This window comes from Hyaena hyaena, unplaced genomic scaffold (assembly GCF_003009895.1).
Source record: "Hyaena hyaena isolate Hyena2069 unplaced genomic scaffold, ASM300989v1 scaffold_920, whole genome shotgun sequence".
In the NCBI taxonomy this organism is placed as follows: domain Eukaryota; kingdom Metazoa; phylum Chordata; class Mammalia; order Carnivora; family Hyaenidae; genus Hyaena; species Hyaena hyaena.
This window is the reverse complement of record NW_024081553.1, coordinates 626,735-645,162: the sequence shown is the minus strand read 5'-3', so window position 1 is coordinate 645,162 and position 18,428 is coordinate 626,735. Positions and strand designations below refer to the sequence as shown.

General features: G+C 39.8%; 1 protein-coding gene and 1 non-coding gene across 2 annotated transcripts in view; both read left to right on the top strand.

Moving 5' to 3' along the window:
• Positions 1-2,157: 2,157 nt before the first annotated feature.
• Positions 2,158-2,242, top strand: TRNAR-UCG. Its single transcript has one exon. It is a non-coding gene; the product is annotated as a tRNA-Arg (tRNA).
• A 13,315-nt stretch (positions 2,243-15,557) lies between these two features.
• ZNF385D (zinc finger protein 385D) overlaps positions 15,558-18,428 on the top strand; it is a 290,957-nt gene continuing 288,086 nt past the window's right edge. The window contains exon 1 of the mRNA XM_039220875.1: positions 15,558-15,702. Within this exon, the coding sequence (XP_039076806.1) occupies positions 15,681-15,702 (22 nt within the window). The 5' untranslated portion in view covers positions 15,558-15,680. The remainder of the gene's footprint in view (positions 15,703-18,428) is intronic.

The window sequence follows — 18,428 nt, the reverse complement described above, 5'->3', positions numbered from 1 at the left end:
ACAGCCTTTGATTACTAGGAAAACAACATACAAACATGTAAGGAATATAAGGGCATCTGGGTGACTCAGTAAGTTAAATGTCTTACTCTTGGTTTTGTCTCAGGTCATGATCTAACAGTTTGTGGGATCAAGCCCCACATTGGGCTTTGCACTGATGGTGTGGAGCCTGCTTGGAATTCTCTCTCTCTCTCTCTCTCTCTCTCTCTCTCTCACACACACACACACACACACACACACACTGAATAAACTTTTTAGAACGTTTTTTGAAATGTAAGGAATACAAGCTACATCTGAACACTAAGAGTCAAAAATCTTTAGTCTTATTGTTTACATGTACATCTTCACAAAATATGAGTAGGAAATGAAGGTTGGACAGCAATACATCTTTGACCTAAAATGCTACAGCAATTATTTTTCTTTGTAGAATCCATTATTATTAATCCCATAACTACTCTTACTTCACTCCCCGAATGCCCTGAATTCCCCCTAGCATGACTGACTCTTTTTAACATGGACTGCCATCTTTCCCTTCTTCACAATGCTGCCATCTCATGTCCTCTTTTTGAGAAGGGGTAGTCTGAAGACTAGTGTACAATACTTCAGCATGACACTTCCTAGCGTCAGCTCTACTGAATCTCTTCCAATTAATTAAAAATAGAATAAAAGATATTACTACTGGAGGAACAGAGACTTATTAAAGTTGCCTGTGAGGGGGCCTGGGATGGGATGGTGAGATTATTGGAAAGGTGCTTAGGAAAAGAAGCCATTGAATAATCAAAGCCTGCCTTTAAGAATGTGCCTCTCTCCCCACCCAGCGTCCAACATGTATATTCTTCTCTGTCTCTGCCTCTTCACCTCTTGTACCATTTTGTGCTTATTCATTTTGCACATGAATCTGTATGACCTGAGCCTACATGACCTTCTAGTTCCAGCACCCGTCACCAATCGATAAGTTCCTTCTCTATTTCTTAGTTTATGTTTTTGAGAACAAACATGATTGTCTCAGTTCATGTTTTCAAGTTAGGTCATACAAGTCATAGGTCTCAGAAAATCCCATTCAGAGGCCACCCAAATCAAATCAGTCATGTCCAACGGTGAGTAAGTCCTGCATATTTCATATGAAAAAAAGAATTTCCCCCGAGAGGAGGATGCTGTTGCAGATACCCTGAAATACATCAAAGTATCCTATAATTCTGATAAAGATTGATTCCTGACTTATATTTCTGGGAAAGTAAGACAGTAATATCTCACATTACATATATACAGTGTGTGGGTGTTATATATACATAACCTTTTGGAAATGGCAGCTTTTATTTTTCTGAAATAAATGCAATAAGTAGCTTATTCTGTGAAAATATTACCGTCATTAGAAAGATACTCATTTTTTAAAACTTTAGAGAAGAAACAAGACACTTCTGGCCACTGCATATGTCCCTGTTTATTTTTCTGATGCAACTATAGGAAATGGTAATCTAAGAATACTCTTCAGTTCTCAAGGATCTTCAAAAAACAGGACCATTGGGGCGCCTGGGTGGCTCAGTCGGTTGAGCGTCTGACTTCGGCTCAGGTCATGATATCATGGTTCGCGGGTTTGAGCCCCATGTCGGGCTCTGTGCTGACAGCTAGCTCACAGCCTGGAGCCTATTTCAGATTCTGTGTCTCCCTCTCTCTCTGACCTTCCCCTGCTCATGCTGTCTCTCTCTCTCAGAAAGAAAGAAAAAAACATTTAAAAAAACCCAGGACCACTTATAATATGATAGAAGTTATTTAGGAAATCTGTAGGCAGGAGAGAATAAGAGAATTGAAAATAATTGGGTTTGGGTACCAAAAATGTAAAATTATATCACACTTTCCTTGCACGTAAACTTATGGCACATGCCTTGAAGTGTCATCTTCCCCATTTTCCTCCATGAATCACATGTGTGTGTGTGCGTGCATGTATGTATATATGTGTGTGTGTGTCTGTATAATATATGTGCATATATATGTAAAATTTCAATGCAAGTATTTGTGTGGCACAAATTTCAATCTAGACAACACACTGACTCCATCATTTCAAGTAATCTGGGTCAATTATCAAACAATCAGCTATTGAGTTTTCATTCCTATATTCAATGCTCAGCTCCCATGACAGCTTAAAAAAACTGATTTAGGGGCGCCTGGGTGGCTCAGTCGGTTGAGCGTCTGACTTCGGCTCAGGTCATGATATCATGGTTCGTGGGTTCGAGCCCCGTGTCGGGCTCTGTGCTGACAGCCAGCTCAGAGCCTGGAGCCTGTTTCAGAGTCTGTGACTCCCTCTCTCTCTGACCCTCCCCTGCTCACGCTGTCTCTCTTTCTCTCCTAGAAATAAATAAAACATTAAAAAAAATTTTAAAAGAAACCTGATTTACCCCGAACGTTGTTGAATCGGTGATTCCCATCTAGACGAGCCCAGTCGCACAAGGCATCATTTTTCCCCCTTCATCTTCTTCTTCTTCTTCTTCTTCTTCTTCTTGCTCGTTGCATTTCATTGGGTGAAATGTAGACAGAAAACCTGAGCAAAGAGAATTGTTGCTTGTACCAAAGATTTACAGCATTACTGCATATACTTTTCACAAAGTCACATGATTACATGGGAGCCTTATTGCCATAGGATAGTTAGTGTTTAATTATTCTATAACTGAATCTCTAACCACATGGTTCACCACTTTCTTGATTAACGGATTTGTAGTTTTGCAAATCTTTATTGCAAGTTCATGATTGCCTCCAAGCTACCAGTCCTATTTCATTTTTTACCAATCTCCCCTGCTTCTCCTTGTTGAACATCTCTCAGCTCTTGTCCCCATGTTCCTTTTTCTTCTGGGCCTTTGCATATGATGTTAGTAATGCCTTATTTTTATCGGATTCATTCCAAATTTTCTACACTCTTCAACTTATATGTCTCCTTCCCAAAAATCCTTCTCTAACCTCCCTGACTTCCCACCTTTTCCTCCCTTTCTGCCTACCTCAACAGATTATTGCAGTCATTGATCCATCTCCCTTTATAATTTTCTATTCTCTGGAACACTGTAAGTTCTATGAAGCCAAGGACAATATCTGTCTTGATCACTCCTATATCCCTGGTCCCAAGCATTGTACTTGACAAATGTGGGTTCAATTAATATTTGTCCAATTAGTGAATAAATGAAAATACTTAAGTACTTATAGATGAAGCATTGGACTTGAAAATAGGTGGTAAACCACTTGGTTCATATCCATGCTCTGTTATTGGTAACATGTAGTCAGAGGGTAAGAAGGCCTTACTGTTGATAGTTTCTTTACAGTAGAATCTCCACACACATCTCTGCATCACAGATTTTTTCCAACGCAAATTTTTGCTTTTCTCCAGAAAAAAATTGTCTGGTTATTTAAATAAAACAACATAATTTTAGGGACGCCTGGGTGGCGCAGTCGGTTAAGCGTCCGACTTCGGCTCAGGTCATGATTTCACAGCTTGTGGTTCAAGCCCCACATCAGGCTCTGTGCTGACAGCTAGCTCGGAGCCTGGAACATACTTCTGATTCTGTGTCTCCCTCTCTCTCTGACCCTCCCCTGCTCACGCTGCCCCTTGTTCTCTCTCAGAAATAAATAAAAAAGATTTAAAAAATTTTAAAACAACATAATTTTAAAATATATGTGTTGTGTATTATAGGCTCTAAAGAACATGAGAAACTATTCAGTTTGAAAGGATTTCTCAAGAAATTTTATACTTTAAAATTATGAAAGTTCCTTCAAGCTAATGTGTTTTTTTCATACTTAAATTAATTAGGGTCTTTTCTCCTTTAGTTGTTTTTTTTTCCTGAAAACGAAGAGAAAAATTTCCACTACATAGAAACCCTTGTGAGACTTCTATTGTCTTTTTAAAGTAATGACACCTTCTAGAAAAGATAAAATGCTGAGTGATTACCTTTGTTGAAAAGAAAGAGGAGAGCATCATGATTGAATATCTCCTGGCAGACCTGACAGCTCTGAGCCATCACCATTACTCAGACAGAGTACACGGACCAGGACATTCATTTAAATTCTGGGCTTTCTTTTCCTCACATTAAATCCAAAATCAGTGAGTTACTGGGTAAAAGGTGAGCTTTCTTTCACAATTATCCAACAATTTTAAGGGCTTCCTGGGGAATAACCATACTCTCTTCTTTGCGAAATTAGTCTTGTTTGTCTATGGGGACTTAGGACTTAAATTTATACCACCAAGCATTTACTGAGTATCTGCTCAATAGCGGTGTCTGGGAAATGGACATAGGTGAAGGCTTATATGAAGGATGTTTCTTAGAGAATGTTCTAGGTCAGCATTGTGGAAGGGAGAAGTGGAATGGGAGTGGCTAGAGGGAGAAGTTGAACTGTAATGTAGGACCAAAGACAGTTGGGTGCTTCAGAGCTTGAGCAGCTCAACTTGACCAAGTTGTCCAGGTTAGTCTAAGATGGTGAGGCCTTTTTACTCCCACATTGATCACTGGATATGGTTCACCACAAAGAAATGAAAACTTGGAAGTGCAGTTTCCACCAGATAAGACAATAAAGATGTTAACAGTTGAAAGCCATCTATCTACAGCACTCCTAGCAGTGAACAACAAGTCTTTCATTTCAGGGAGATCTGGACAGTATGTTGCAGATGGCCATTGTAAAAATGCTCAGTGAAAGTAAAATTTATGAGAAACTCATTTTGCCAAATGAGATTTCATATTATAAATAGGGAGACATATACCTAGAAGGACTAAAGAGCATTACTCTTGAGGTATAAAAAAAGTAGTCACTAATTGACTGGCAATCAGGCAGAGCCTCTTAGGGAGGGGTGCCATGTGAATGGACCATCAAGGATGAGTAATATTTCAACAGGCTAAGAAAGTGTGGGGAAGGGCCTGATACATTAAGAAGAGAGCAATATGCCAGGCAGAGAGGAATATGTGTTGGTAGGTGGACAGAAAAGTTTGTGATATAGAGAAGGGTAGAGATAGTGGTGGAAGGGAAAGAGGGATGGAACAAATGAATTTAACAGCAGAGATATTTGAATGAAATCTGAGGATACTGGAAAATGCGAGAGAGAGAGAGAGAGAGAGAGAGAGAGAGAGAGGAAAATGCTGTTTCAATCATAGTTTTAACCAATGGCTTCAAGTTGAAGTTACATGAAATTTTTTATCAAATGTGTAATGTTTTAGTCATAGAAAATAAGAACTGGAAAAAATTGAAGAATCTGGCAACATTTCCATATGGCATACAGTCAATCGAAGTGAAGTAACAGACCCTCCCTTGTTAGTTGATACTCTGCAATCCTCCAAAGTCTCCAACACTTTCTATAAACATATATCTAGCTTACTCTATGCAGCTGTGGGACTTCCTTCACCTCTCCCTATGGGATTTTTACATTGGTGACCCTAACTCATTCCCACACCATTATTTCTTGGATTAAGAAACCAAGACCCAAAGGAATACATAACCTCTTAAAGCCCTATGTTTATCTCTATTCTCAACTGGAGTCTATAGTCTATATCACATTGCCATAATTTTAAGCTATAAAAGGCTATGATGAATTAGTTATCTATTGATGCATAAAAAAACCACCTCAAATTTAGAAGCTTAAAACAGTAATAACTGTTTATTATCTCATGCAGTTGCTATGGGCCAGTAATCTGGGAGTTGCTCTATTGGGTGGTTCTGACTTGGAAACTTTCATGAGTTGCATTTATGGGGACACCTGGGTGGCTCAGTTGGTTAGGCATTTAATTGTTGATTTTGGCTCAGGTCATGATCTCATGGTCATGTGATTGAGCCTTACATCAGGCTCTGGGCTGACAGCATGGAACCTGCTTGGGATTCTGTCCCTCCTTCTCCCTCTGCTCTTCCTCACTTGACCCTCCTTCTCTCTCTCAAAAAATTTATTTAAAATAAATAAGTAAATAAAATGTTGATCATGGCTGCAGGCATCTGAAGATTTGACCTAAGCTGAAGGATCTACATCCAAGGTGACTTACTCAAATATTTGCCAAGTTGATGCTCGATATTGGCTGGAAATCTCAGTTCCTTGTCATGTGTATCTTTTCATAGGGTTTCTTGACTGTCCTCAAAGTATACCATCTCACTCCCCCTAGAGTGTGTGATTTAAGAGAGAAAAACAGAAACCACTTTGTCTTTGTGACCTAATCTTGAATGTCAAACTTGTTCATTTCAACAACATCTCATTGGTTACACGGTATAGCTCTATTCAGAGTTGGAATGGACTGTACAAGAGTGTGAATACTAGGAAACAAGAATTACTGGGGATTATTTTGGAGGCTGGCTTCCAAACAGAAGGAAAAGGGACACATTATGTTTTTGTTTTTCTTCACCAGAGCCTGCCATATATGTTGGCTCTTGGTGAGTTCCTTTTATAGTTCTCCATGCCTGTAGGTATGAATTGACTTTCATATAGTCAAAATGTGATAACGTTTTATAAAATCATTCCAATTTTTTTGGTACATTAAACTATGGTCAGCATTGAAAAAATAATGGCAAAAATAATGCATATAAATAAAATTACATTTCAAATATACATGTTTTAAACCAATCTTTCAAAAACAGGACAGAGAGGGCTGATACTACCATTGGGTTATTGGTTCTTTTGTGCCATCATTAAATCCAACTTTCACCTAATTTAATTACCAGGGATCTGTGAAAAAGCCTAGATTTCTTATGAATTATATTCTGTATTTAGAACAGTTCCAGATAACGCACTAAGCATCAGTGTTTATGAAAACAATATAAAGAAAATTATGACCTTTTATTTAACTTATATAATCTGTGTATAGATTTTAAAGCAGTTTTCCTGTTCAAGACAGAAGAGGTATTTATGTCTCCTGTGATTTTATAACTTAAATATATCAGAGTAGTAATAATAATGTTCATCTGCTTAAAAGCTCCGGACCACAAAGGTGAGTCTTTGTTTACCTTTTGAAAATGCTTTCCCAAAAAGCTATGGGTAGCCATTTCAAATACAGAGAAGGCCAGTTGATCAGATAGCAGCAAAACTAATGAAAAGCATCATGGAAGTGACAGCAAGATTAATTAAGTTCCTCTAAGCCCTATTCACGTGTGGCTGTGCAGAGTTCCTTTGGGTATGCTGCAGTTAAATGGTATTCATGGTGACAAATACTGTAGATTTCCAGAACTGACACTTTTGAGTCAAGGGTAAAAATCACATTCGGTCATTTTCTCCACCAAAAGGATCAGAGAGGAGCCCTTAGGATTATTAGTATGTTTGAGCAAAGCCAAGGTTAAAATTGAGACATAATTAAAAGAATGTTGGAACTATAATATTTTGTTTTCCACTTACACATTTCCTTTATGTGTTTTAGACATTTTGACAGAGGAAGCCAAACAAATTTCCATCTACTGTATTTGACTGGAGGCACAGAATTATGCACACTTGGAAACACTTTCAATTACTTTGTGAATTCTTGCAACAGTGGGGCAGAGTTGCACATCTCTCTGGTTACTCTATATAGTTATTATCACAGTATATATAAAAATGGAATGTCCATGACCTAAAGCATCCAAATTTACTAGAGCTGTACTCAATTTATCTTGAAGGATCTTTTTTTTTTTTTTTTTTAAAGCAAAAGAAGAAATTCAATACGGTGTTGTTTTCTTCTTCCATTTGTTTGCAAACACATTTGTTGTGGGGCTGGATGGGGAGAGGGCTGATTCTCAAATTGCTGCCCAGGAGCCATAAATGAATTTTATTTTAAGAAAAATTGGAAACCTCTGGAGTGTATAAGATCTTTCAACCTGCTATACAAGATATATTAACTCATGTTATTGTGTCGCCAAATGTCTTTGGAGGAGGCATATTATTATATTTCTGTCCTTGGAAACATATTGAGGCTCATTCATGTATTCATTCAGCAAACACTTCCTACATTATCTGTTAAATATAATTAAAACCCTTTAACCTGGAGTGTGAGATCACATCCACTTCAGTGTTTTCCTTTCCAAATTTACTCTGCATGAAAATCTTTTAGGAAACTTGCTCTTTAAACTCGAATTTGTTCTTGCTCTCCCAGACATATCACTCACAATCCCACCCTGGTTTTACTCATTTTCCAATTTGTCCTGTATTGTATCAATCTGAACTGATATTGAAGACCAAGTTCAGGATCCGCCTCTTCTCTGTAGTCTAACAGGTTTCCTGCGGCCATCTCATAATTTTATCTTTTACCAAACCTTTACATGCATTTCCTAGATTGTTCATTTGTTGTTTACTTTATATTACCTTTGTTTTTTACTTGTATTTTTGGATATATGTTTCATCTCCTCCAATAAGCTACCAAGTGCTTTTTGAAGTAGGGTGGTAGCTGAAGCATTACAGTTCAATGCTTTGTTATTTAGGACCTCGACTTAAAAAAACATTTTTTTTTTTTTTTTGCCAGTGATAATGAGAATAGTTATAATAATCTCACTTCCTTTTAGTGAGGCACCAGACTAGGTGCTGTGGTGGTACTAAACTCATGATGTGGTATTCATCATTGTTGCAGACAGTATCTACACAGACACAAAGCAATCATAAACAACAACAACCACAACAACAACTAGATGAATATATAAACAACTTTTTCAGACATTTTGGGGGAGAAAGATAAAGAAATGGAAGCATGTCAGGCAAATAGTCTGAGAGCCTCCAGAAAGGAAGCTGGTGATACTTCCTGTTATAAGGGAATCAGAACTATCCGTCAATCAGGGCAAATATACTCATAAATACCACCTAAATGAGCAGCTAGGGTCTGTCTAGTTTCCCCTGAATTACTCCTCTCAAACTTTCTTCTGTTCTTGACTCTGGTACTTGCTTCCCATCCATTTTGGTCACCTGACTTGCTCTACCCATGAATTTCTTTTTTTAAAAAATTTTTTATATATTTATTTATTTTTTTTGAGAGACAGAGTGTGAGAGGGGGAAGGTCAGAAAGAGAAGGAGACACAGGATCTGAAGCAGGCTCCAGGCTCTGAGCCGTCAGCACATAACGGATACATAACGGACTGAGCCACCCAGGCGCCCCTATCCACAAAATTTCTGATCCGTCTCCTTGTCTGATAGTTGATCAGTTTTTTAGTTCTTAGCTAGCCTCTCCTCAGAGCTTTGGGATTTCTCTCTCTAAGATTACTCTTGATGGCTCTTCCTTTTCTGTGTAATTTTGATCCTTGTCTCCAACCACAGCAAAGTTTGCTGCTTCTTTCATCGTGGGCAATGTTTGATGTTAGTGGCATACTCTAGCCACTAATGCAATAGGCCATGTCCTTAACACACATTCTGCTATGTGTCTGGAGTATGTAAAGCATTCAAGGAATTAACATATATTTCACTTTTTCTGTGACACCAAAGAAGCCTTCACTGTACTTGGGGGATACTGATAATTGGAAAGGTCACTGAATGCCAATCTGATAAATACTTTAATGGAGTTATGTAAAGAATGTGTGAGTGCTCCTTAGGGGAGCACGTGGATCAGACATAAACCCGGGGGAGTCTTCTCCTTCTTATTCTTTTTTTTTAAATGTTTGTTTGTTTGTTTATAGAGCATGGGGGAGGGGCAGAGAGAGAGGGAAAGTGAGAATCCCAAGCAGACTCTGTGCTGAGATTCCCTGATGTGGGAGCTCGATCCCATTAACTGGGAGGTCATGACCTAAGCCGAAACTGAGTTGGATACTTAAACCAACTAAGTCCCCCAGGTGCTCCCCCAGAGAAGAGTTCTTAGAAAAGCAAATACCTGAGTAGTTTTGCATGGTGAATATAAGTATCTAGACAAAGGGAAAGACAAAAGGGAATTCCTGGTAGAATATGACTATATTCTCAGTAAGATCAGAATGGAACATTATCTAGAGGTTTCGAGATATTTATTTACTCACTCAACAAATATTGATTGCATACATTCCTTTGTTTAGACACTAGATGCAGCATGAACATGCTAGACATGCCCATTCCCTCATGTCCATTCTACTGAAAGAAACCATAAAGTGTAGTTAATGAATGAATGAGATAAAGGATAGGTCCTTTTCTCTGCATGGAGAAAGATAGAAGATGTTCCAACTTCTACAAGACAAGACAATAAGCAGAATTCTATAGAATGTAAGCTTCTTGTAGACAGAGATTTCTGCGATTTCATCAATGTGACTTAAGCACCTAGACAGTGCTCAGGACACAATTACCCAATAACTATATGCTGAATAAATAAACATGCCTGGGCTATAGCCAACTCCAAGGAAAGAATTCAGAGGGCTCCCAATGCTAGTTACTAAATATTGTAAAAGAGTTCCTATTAACTGACTATCAGAATAGACAGGACTACATATAGAAGGGATTTATTAGATGTCTCCAAAGTCAGAGAAATTAAGATAGACAGAATGTTGGAATATTATAGTATTAATAGTTTCTTTATTCTTAGCTCAGTATTAGCATTTCTTTCCTTGTAGGCAATTTATTTTCCAGACTAAGGTCCTTGGGCATTAATTTCAATGGAAGTGTCAAGTGACAATCTAGGGATAAAAATGATATATGAGTTTATAGCAGTGTCTACACAATCTAAAAAATTCATCAAAACACTGCATGGATTAATTGAACTAGGCATTCATTCTCATATAGAACAATTACGTCTTTCTCCTCTTTTCAAACTGTTTTAACAGTGGTTGGAGATATGTCAGACAAGGCAAGCTCAAGCTTAAAATGAAGAGCCTTCCATTACATGTCATTCATATGTCAACAAATATTCATTCAATAAATTGTTATGCTGCAACAAATATTCAGTCACCAAGTACCCACACATTTGGCCTCTTGCTTTTACAGTGACCCAGGGCTCAATTTTGACCCGCTTCTCTTCTAAGGTTGAATACTCCTTTGAAAATATCATCTGTCCTCATGGACTAAATTGTCATCTATAAAGTGATGACTTTCACATTTAAATATCAAGCCCAAACTTCTCCCCTGAATTCCAGACCCATACAGCCAAACTCCTATAGAATGTTTCCACTTGAATATACATTAGTATCTTAAACTAGAATGCCCCGCATTGACTACCTCCTAATCCCCCCACTCAAAGCTTGTTCTTCCATAGTCTTCTCCATGTCAGTTAGTAAGTTAGTAGAAATCCCACCTTCCAACTGCTCAGTCCCCAAATCTTCGTGACCCATTATTATTTTTTTATTGTTATTTCTCTTCCATTCCCTATCCAACCCACAGGAAACCCTATTGACCTATTTTGACAGGCATACAGACTCTGACCACATTTTGCCACCTCCACTGCTCTTACCCTGATCCAAGCCACCATCTCTTTTCTAGATTACCACAAAGTCTTCCTAAATCATCACCTTGCATCTACCCTTGCTCCCTTTTATCCATTCTCCATATATCAGTCATAGTAAACCCATTAAAATATGTCAAATCATGTTATTCCAAAGCCATCCTATATAAATCAGAAAAAAGACAAGATCCTTATAATATGGCCTACAAAGCCCTACTGAATTAGGCTCCATATGACCCATTTGACTTCATTCCTTTTTTTTTTTTTTAATTTTAAGTGTAGTTGACAATGTTATTTTATTAAAAGATAATAATGATCTAATATGGAGAATGGATTGGACTTGAGCAAGCCTGGAATTAGGAACACTGGATAAAATTTTATTGCTGCAATATAGTAAGATATGAAAGTGGACTAAACTAAGGCTCAGGGGAAGGCATGGAAGACGCAGCTAGGCTGTGCTAACTCAATGCTAAATTGCTGCCGTATTCAACTATGAGAACTGGAAGGGACAAGCAAGCTCACACACTGTGGCCTGCACTACACCTGGCATCTGTATTGCATGGAATTTAAGAACAGCTGCTGCTAAGCATGGACAAATTCAATTTGTATAACCATTTGGATAAAACACTATCAACTTCAAAGAACTGACTGTAAGCACATAGAAAAGTACGATGTTTTACACATAATGTGGTTGTATTCAGTATGCTCAGCCATTCGTTCACAAGTATTTATTGAGTAGGAACAAGTGCCAAGTCCCCTCGTAGGTATGATGGATACATCAGGGAACAACAAACAAAAACCTCTGTCCTCATGGAGATTATAGTCCAGTAGAAAGAGATACAGGTAAGCAGATGTCTACAGTAGTGTGTCAGATGGTGACAACTCTTACGGAGGAAAACTCCTCTGAGAAACTTAAAAAAAATTTTTTTTAAGTTTCTTTAATTATTTTGAGAGAGACAGAGACAGTGTGAGTAGTGGAGGGGCAGAGACAGGGAAGGAGAGAGAGAGAATCCCAAGCAGGCTCTGCACTGCCAGCAAGGAGCTCCAAGCAGGGCTCAAACTCACGAAGCATGAGATCATGACCTGAGCTGAAACCAAGAGTCAGATGCTTAACTGACTGAACCACCCAGGCTCCCCTCTCTGACAAACTTTTGAGCAAGACTTGGCCATGAGGTATCTAGGCCAGCAGGTATCTGGATATTTGAGCAGAGAGAAAATTCTCCTCTCACCATAATGTTTTCACTTAGAATACGTAACTGGTTTTAGGGCATCTTTTGTTTTTATCCTGAAAGGTATATGACTATCTGGCAAGCAGTCACCTGATTTCCCCCTCAAGATTCCCTAGCTTCTTAGGCCTGCTTAGAGACAGATAAGGTCAAGAGTGTGAACCAGGTCTGTCCCTGCAAGTTGCTGAGTCCTCTCCCGGACATGACCTACAGGAGCATCTCTCTGGCACAGCTGGCATGTCCACAACCCCATGTCTAGCCAACAACAGCTATGCCTTCATTGGGATTCCATTCTGTTTTAAAATAAAAATAGTTGCAGTTTTTTTTTCCTTTAGAAATATAATGCACGCAAATAATTTTAGGGGAAACAATAAAAAGGGTAAAATTAAAATAAAAATCACTTGTTTTCCATTCAGAAATAGGCACTGTTTCTATCTGAGGCCTTGATATTCCAGCTAACCCTTAATTGGAGAAGGGTGGGGCGTACACCTTTAAATAAAGCAGATGCCTTCCTTTTTTTGGCCAAACAGAATTCCATTGTATGGATGTAACACTCAGATGCCATACTTGTCCAGAAGCTACGCACTGCTCTTTCAGGAATAATCCTCTATAGACCAGGCAGAGGATGGAATGTTCTATTAGCAGATACTCTCTGCTTGTATATTTGTGCCCCTGTAGATAGGTAGTTTTTCCTGAAACGCTCAGTAACATAATTTGATTGGGGTAGACCTTTACCTGAGCCACTATAAGTGGGTAATTTATCATTTATTTCTTTGAATAAAGAAATCTTCTGGGAATGCCTACATAAATTCCACATACAAATAATAAAACAATTATACTTTACTGACTGCACCATTGAGAAAATTGCTTAACGTCTCTGAGCCTCAGGTTTGTCTTCAGCGTCAGAGTCCTGTTCATCAGGACATTGATAATATCCACCTTTTGATATGTCAGTTTGTTAGGAAGAAAGATGGCATAAGTGAAAGTAGCTTGTAACTGCAAAATGCCATGAAAATGTAAGGTGTTATTAGTAATTAAGACAGTCCTTTGGTGTCTTAAACCTCCTGTTTTAAACTCAACTCTCAATGCTTGCATCTTCCAACTACAGGAACACAGAAGGACCAAAAACTGTAGCATTAAGCTACAGTGCCCCCTAGCCCATGTAGGAGGTCAGGACAGCTCATGAGCTTCATGAATAAGCTCTACCACAGATGGTTCTCTTGCCTGAGGGAAGGGCCATTAATTGTACTTTTGGATGATTTCCATCTGTCCAAAAGGAAAAACACTTATGGGTTTCCATCCATATTTCCCTGTAACATTCTTTTTATTTCTAATTTTTAAAAAAGGAGTAAAAAATTATACTTTACTATTTGAATTTTCTTTCTCCAAATGGATTTCAACGAAGAGTATTTCTAAAAAAAAAAAAAAATAGGAAAAGATAAGACATTACTAGATTTATCCCAAGGCTGGTAGTAATGTTTCTTATTTATATACGACTACCCATTTGCATTCACCAAATCCTTTATAACCCATCGCGAGAGGGGATATGGGTCATAGTGCTTTTTTCACAGAGAGGAAATAGGGGGTTTAGCTTTTTTGCGGGACTGCACAGCAAACTGCCATTATGAGCTCCAGCCCACCAGTTCCAATATGCATTAAATCTACCAACAGAGACAAGATTGTGCAAGGAAAGACCACGGATTATTTTCATATCACAATGTAGAAATTTTTGCTACCATGGCTTATGAAAACCTGTATTGAAAATAGATCAATTGCTTCCTTCTATAAGCTTTAGTTCTTTTGTTATCTCCAGCTCTTCAAATCCAGATTTCTGTGGACATTTTTAAGTTTCCATAGTCCGTTAGGTAAGTTGGATGCCAAAGTGATGAGTCCTTAGGAAACTGAACGTGTCTTATGGGGTTTATTTTCCATGCTGAGCATTTAAGTATTAATCAGCACCACTTTCAGGGATTTCTTTCTAACATCCTTTTCTGTGCAAGATAAGGACTGCAATTCATTAGACCATTGGAGGAGCCAGAGGCTTTGCTAAGCTTTGCCTTTCTTGACGGCTCATCTCAAATTTAATGCGAGTTTGTGTGCGCTTGTGTGTGGGTGTGTCCATGTTATACTGGTGACCACACTTGAATGATGACACAATCTTGGTTGTCTTTCAGGCTAAATTGTCTCTCCTCTTTAGGGGTCAAAGATCATTTCAGTCTCAGTGTCCTTTCTGCTACCTACTATGGGAAGCAGCAAATGGTGAAACTGAGGGGTGACTTTTATCACGATATTTTTCTTTACATTTCTCTCTCAACCTAGCTCAGAATATACTCAAGACATAAAAATAACTCTTGCCCAACTACTAGGTTTCTTTGATCTGGTCATCTCTTAGGGAAAACCTCTATTACCCTAGCAATGGACCCTTGAATGTTTTATTTGTCTTAGGCAGAACCATCACAAGCATCACACCCTCAAGCCCACAGCAGAGAATGCAGGCACAGGGCACCGTTCCTTTCCCCACTGCGTTTTAAACTTAGGGTGGCAGTCTAGATTTTGGCGAGAATGATGACATTCACAGGAGGGGCGGGATAAAAGTGTGTTGTCTAATTACACGTTAATGGCAGAACTCGCCTTAACCTCTTCCCCTCCCGCGCCGTAGTGAATTTCCCCCGTGTGCTCCCTGGCGGATCCGGAGACCCTGCTCTCTTTAAGAGAGCCTCCCGCGCCCCTCACTCCGCCCCCTCCCAGGTCTCTGGGCTCGTCAAGGCTTCCCGAGAGCCATGGTTGGTCCAGGCAGGCAGCCGGAGCACCTCATGGAGCCGCTGCTAACCGGGGGTGGGGTAGGGTGGGGTGGGGGGGTCTGTTTGTAGTACTCTCAGTCCTGATGTCACAGGCGCGGCAAGGACATCGCAAGGAGGAGTCGGATTACAGTAAGGATGGGCAGTGCAGCAGGCAGCCGGAGCGCACGCTCCAGCCGCCGGCGATCGTAGCCCGGGAACGGCAGCCCGCGAGGCGCTCATCCCGCGGAAGAGGCACGCTTGGCGCTCGCTGCTCTCCGCGCCGGGGACATTTCCACCGAACGGAGCATGAAACGGCTCTGCTCTGCGTGTCAGCCTTGGGTACGAGCTGATGCTGAAGGCGCCGCGGTCGGGTTCCAGCTGTCTGATTAATGAGAAACATAATGTATTTTGGTGAGTGTTAACTCTGATGATGTAATTCTGGGGGTGTCCAGCTCTTTACCAGGGCAGACCAGCCCTTTAAAGAAATCTTGAAGCCGCGAGAATATATTAAATTAAAAACCTACCTCCAGTTGGCAAGTGGAGAGGACCAAGCTGGTGCAGCCTTCAAAGCTCTCTTTGTACTACAGTCGGGGCTGTTTGTCAGGCGTGTATGAGTTTAAGTTGGAGAAGAAAGGAAGCAGGGTGGGGGTGGATAAACTTTGCCTTGATTAGTGTGCATGAAGTTGGCTTTTTTAGCTAGGTGAAGGAGAAATGGTGCGGCGTGGGAAGCCATGAGCTAACTCAATGGAATGTAAAACTAAGTTCCTATACTATGGATGCTGTGAAATCTTAGTCAGTATCAGTGTTTCATTAAGCATTTTGGGTTTTCCCTAATTATGAGCCAAAAAGGGAAAACATTTCTTTGGTGTGCAGTGGTTGAGCAGCTGAGGACGCTCCTCTATACCATCCCATTTTCCTTCCGCCCAGAGCAGCCTAGCACAAAATGCATAGTATTTTAAACCTTTAGAGGTCTGGAAGCTGTTAAATATTTCTGCAGTTGGTGTGCCACGGTGGAAACCTCCCTTAAGGTTTTCAGCTGAGCTGCCCTGCATTTCCAGAAAACATGTTGAGGCTTAGATCTGGGCTACCACTGGAGCACTGTGAGCGGGCTAGGAGCTGTGTGTTTGCACTGTAACGCTGCAACTTACTGCTGGGAGAGAAGGCACAACCCCTTCACTAAATAAGAAGCAGCCAAGGATTGAGACTGAATATCCTTCCCTCCTCCTCGAAGTTATGCTTTCCTTCTGTAAGTTCCATCCCGCGTCATCATCTGAGGGCATCTATCTGATATTAAAAGGTTTGTGAGAACAGCTGGAGAGGGGCCAGGGAAGGGTTCCAAGATGCAAATGCTCTGGGTGATTTCTCGGTTTGCTTTATATCTGATATCTGGAGTTGTTTCTCAGATTAAGGAGGGGTTTAGATAAACTTGTGTTGGGGGAGTATTAGTTTCTTGGGCGTTTATTTCTGTGTGTACTGTTTGCTTTGTTTTCCTGAGACTTTGAAACATTCGTGAAAGTATGGGAGGATACAAGTTGCAAAAGCTGAATGCCTTCAGTTGCCTTGACAGCGGTTTTGACTTCCCTATAATTTGTGTCATATTAGAAAAGAAATCTTAAAAATAACCAAAATTGATTTGGAAGAAACAATCCTGATTTCATAGCCAAATTTAAGACGAATCCAGAGTTAAACAACCTCTTCCCAGGGGTAGTGATCGAGGTGGTCAAGCTTGTTTACTGGCAGTTGATAAAACAGCAAGCGTTTATCATGAATATATTTTTGATAAATGGAAAATCTTGTAGACATGACCTGTCTTTCGTATAAAGTAAAATTTCGGCATCTGTAATGATACGGAGGGATTGGAAGCAGGTTATAATTTTTAAGTTTTTAGCCTCTTGCAACAATTCCTAATGTGATGATGGTGAGGAAGGAATGTTAGCCAGAGGAGTTGCATAGTCTTTGTAAAAGTACTGGTCATTGGCCATCCATGCTGTACTGGATTATCATGTAGCTGTTGGAGAAATGTTCACTGGACTAGCTCATGTTAACTGTAGGCTAGTCCAGCTGTCTTGTAAAGCTGGGTGATTCACAGGGCAATTAGTTTCACCGTGCAGTGCAAGTTTTTAATAGTACGAATTGAAATGTGATGTCCTACTTCAGCTGAAACCGTACTCTGAAAGGCAAAGCTAAAGTTGCCCTCTGTGTCATGAACATGGTTCAGTCTTAACCAGGATTCCGGCATGAGATACATTTTTCTATTCCTGGAGAAAATCGTGTGGATTCAGGAGCGCCGTTTATTTCAGGTTGTGCTATGCAGCCCCTCGCTCAGGCGGTTCAGAACTCCGAGAGCCCACCTGTCTCTAATAAAATGCATGGTCTAAGAGCTAAGGCGAGAGGAATTGAGCAAAACAATTCAGGCATTTCAAGATTCAAGAGCATGCTGATGTTTGCAAATCCCTAATACTATGTATATATGTACGTATGTATGTATGTGTATTTATGTGTTTGTGTGTATATATATATATGTGTGTGTGTATATATGTATATATATGTGTGTGTGTGTGTTTCAAAACAATACTTTCACTTTGTAGTTTGGTTGCGCATTACTTTCTTCCTCAATTTTGAACTGAGTCAGGGAGGACATGGGCCAAGAAAAGTGGGGCTGCCTTCATGGGATTTTCTGGGGAATTGTGGGAGTGGAGTAGAGGTGTCAGAAGACTTGTATTTGCAGCTCCAGCAGGGAGTGATGAAGAGCATGGTGATGCTGTAACACCAGGTAAACTGATACGCAAGCAGGATATTTATTTTCCTTATAAATAATCTATTTTGTCAGCGTTGCCCAATACCCCCCTTCAATAATAACTGAAGAATCACTGCTTACCTGGTTTCTTTCACCTTAAGGACTGGACAGTTGCAGCTGACCCTTGCTCAGTTAGAGTCTATTCCGTGTGTGCAAGTTGGTGGAATATGTAATAGTAATAGTTCCAGTTCTCAAGAATAGCTCATGTTTTGAGTGTGCTGTCTCGGACTTACAAGACTAATGGACGCTTTTAATGACTTAAGCCTCACTCTTATCTCCTATTGAAATTTTAGTGCAGTGTTTGCAATAATTGTTCCTTTGCACTTACTGTGCAGTGATT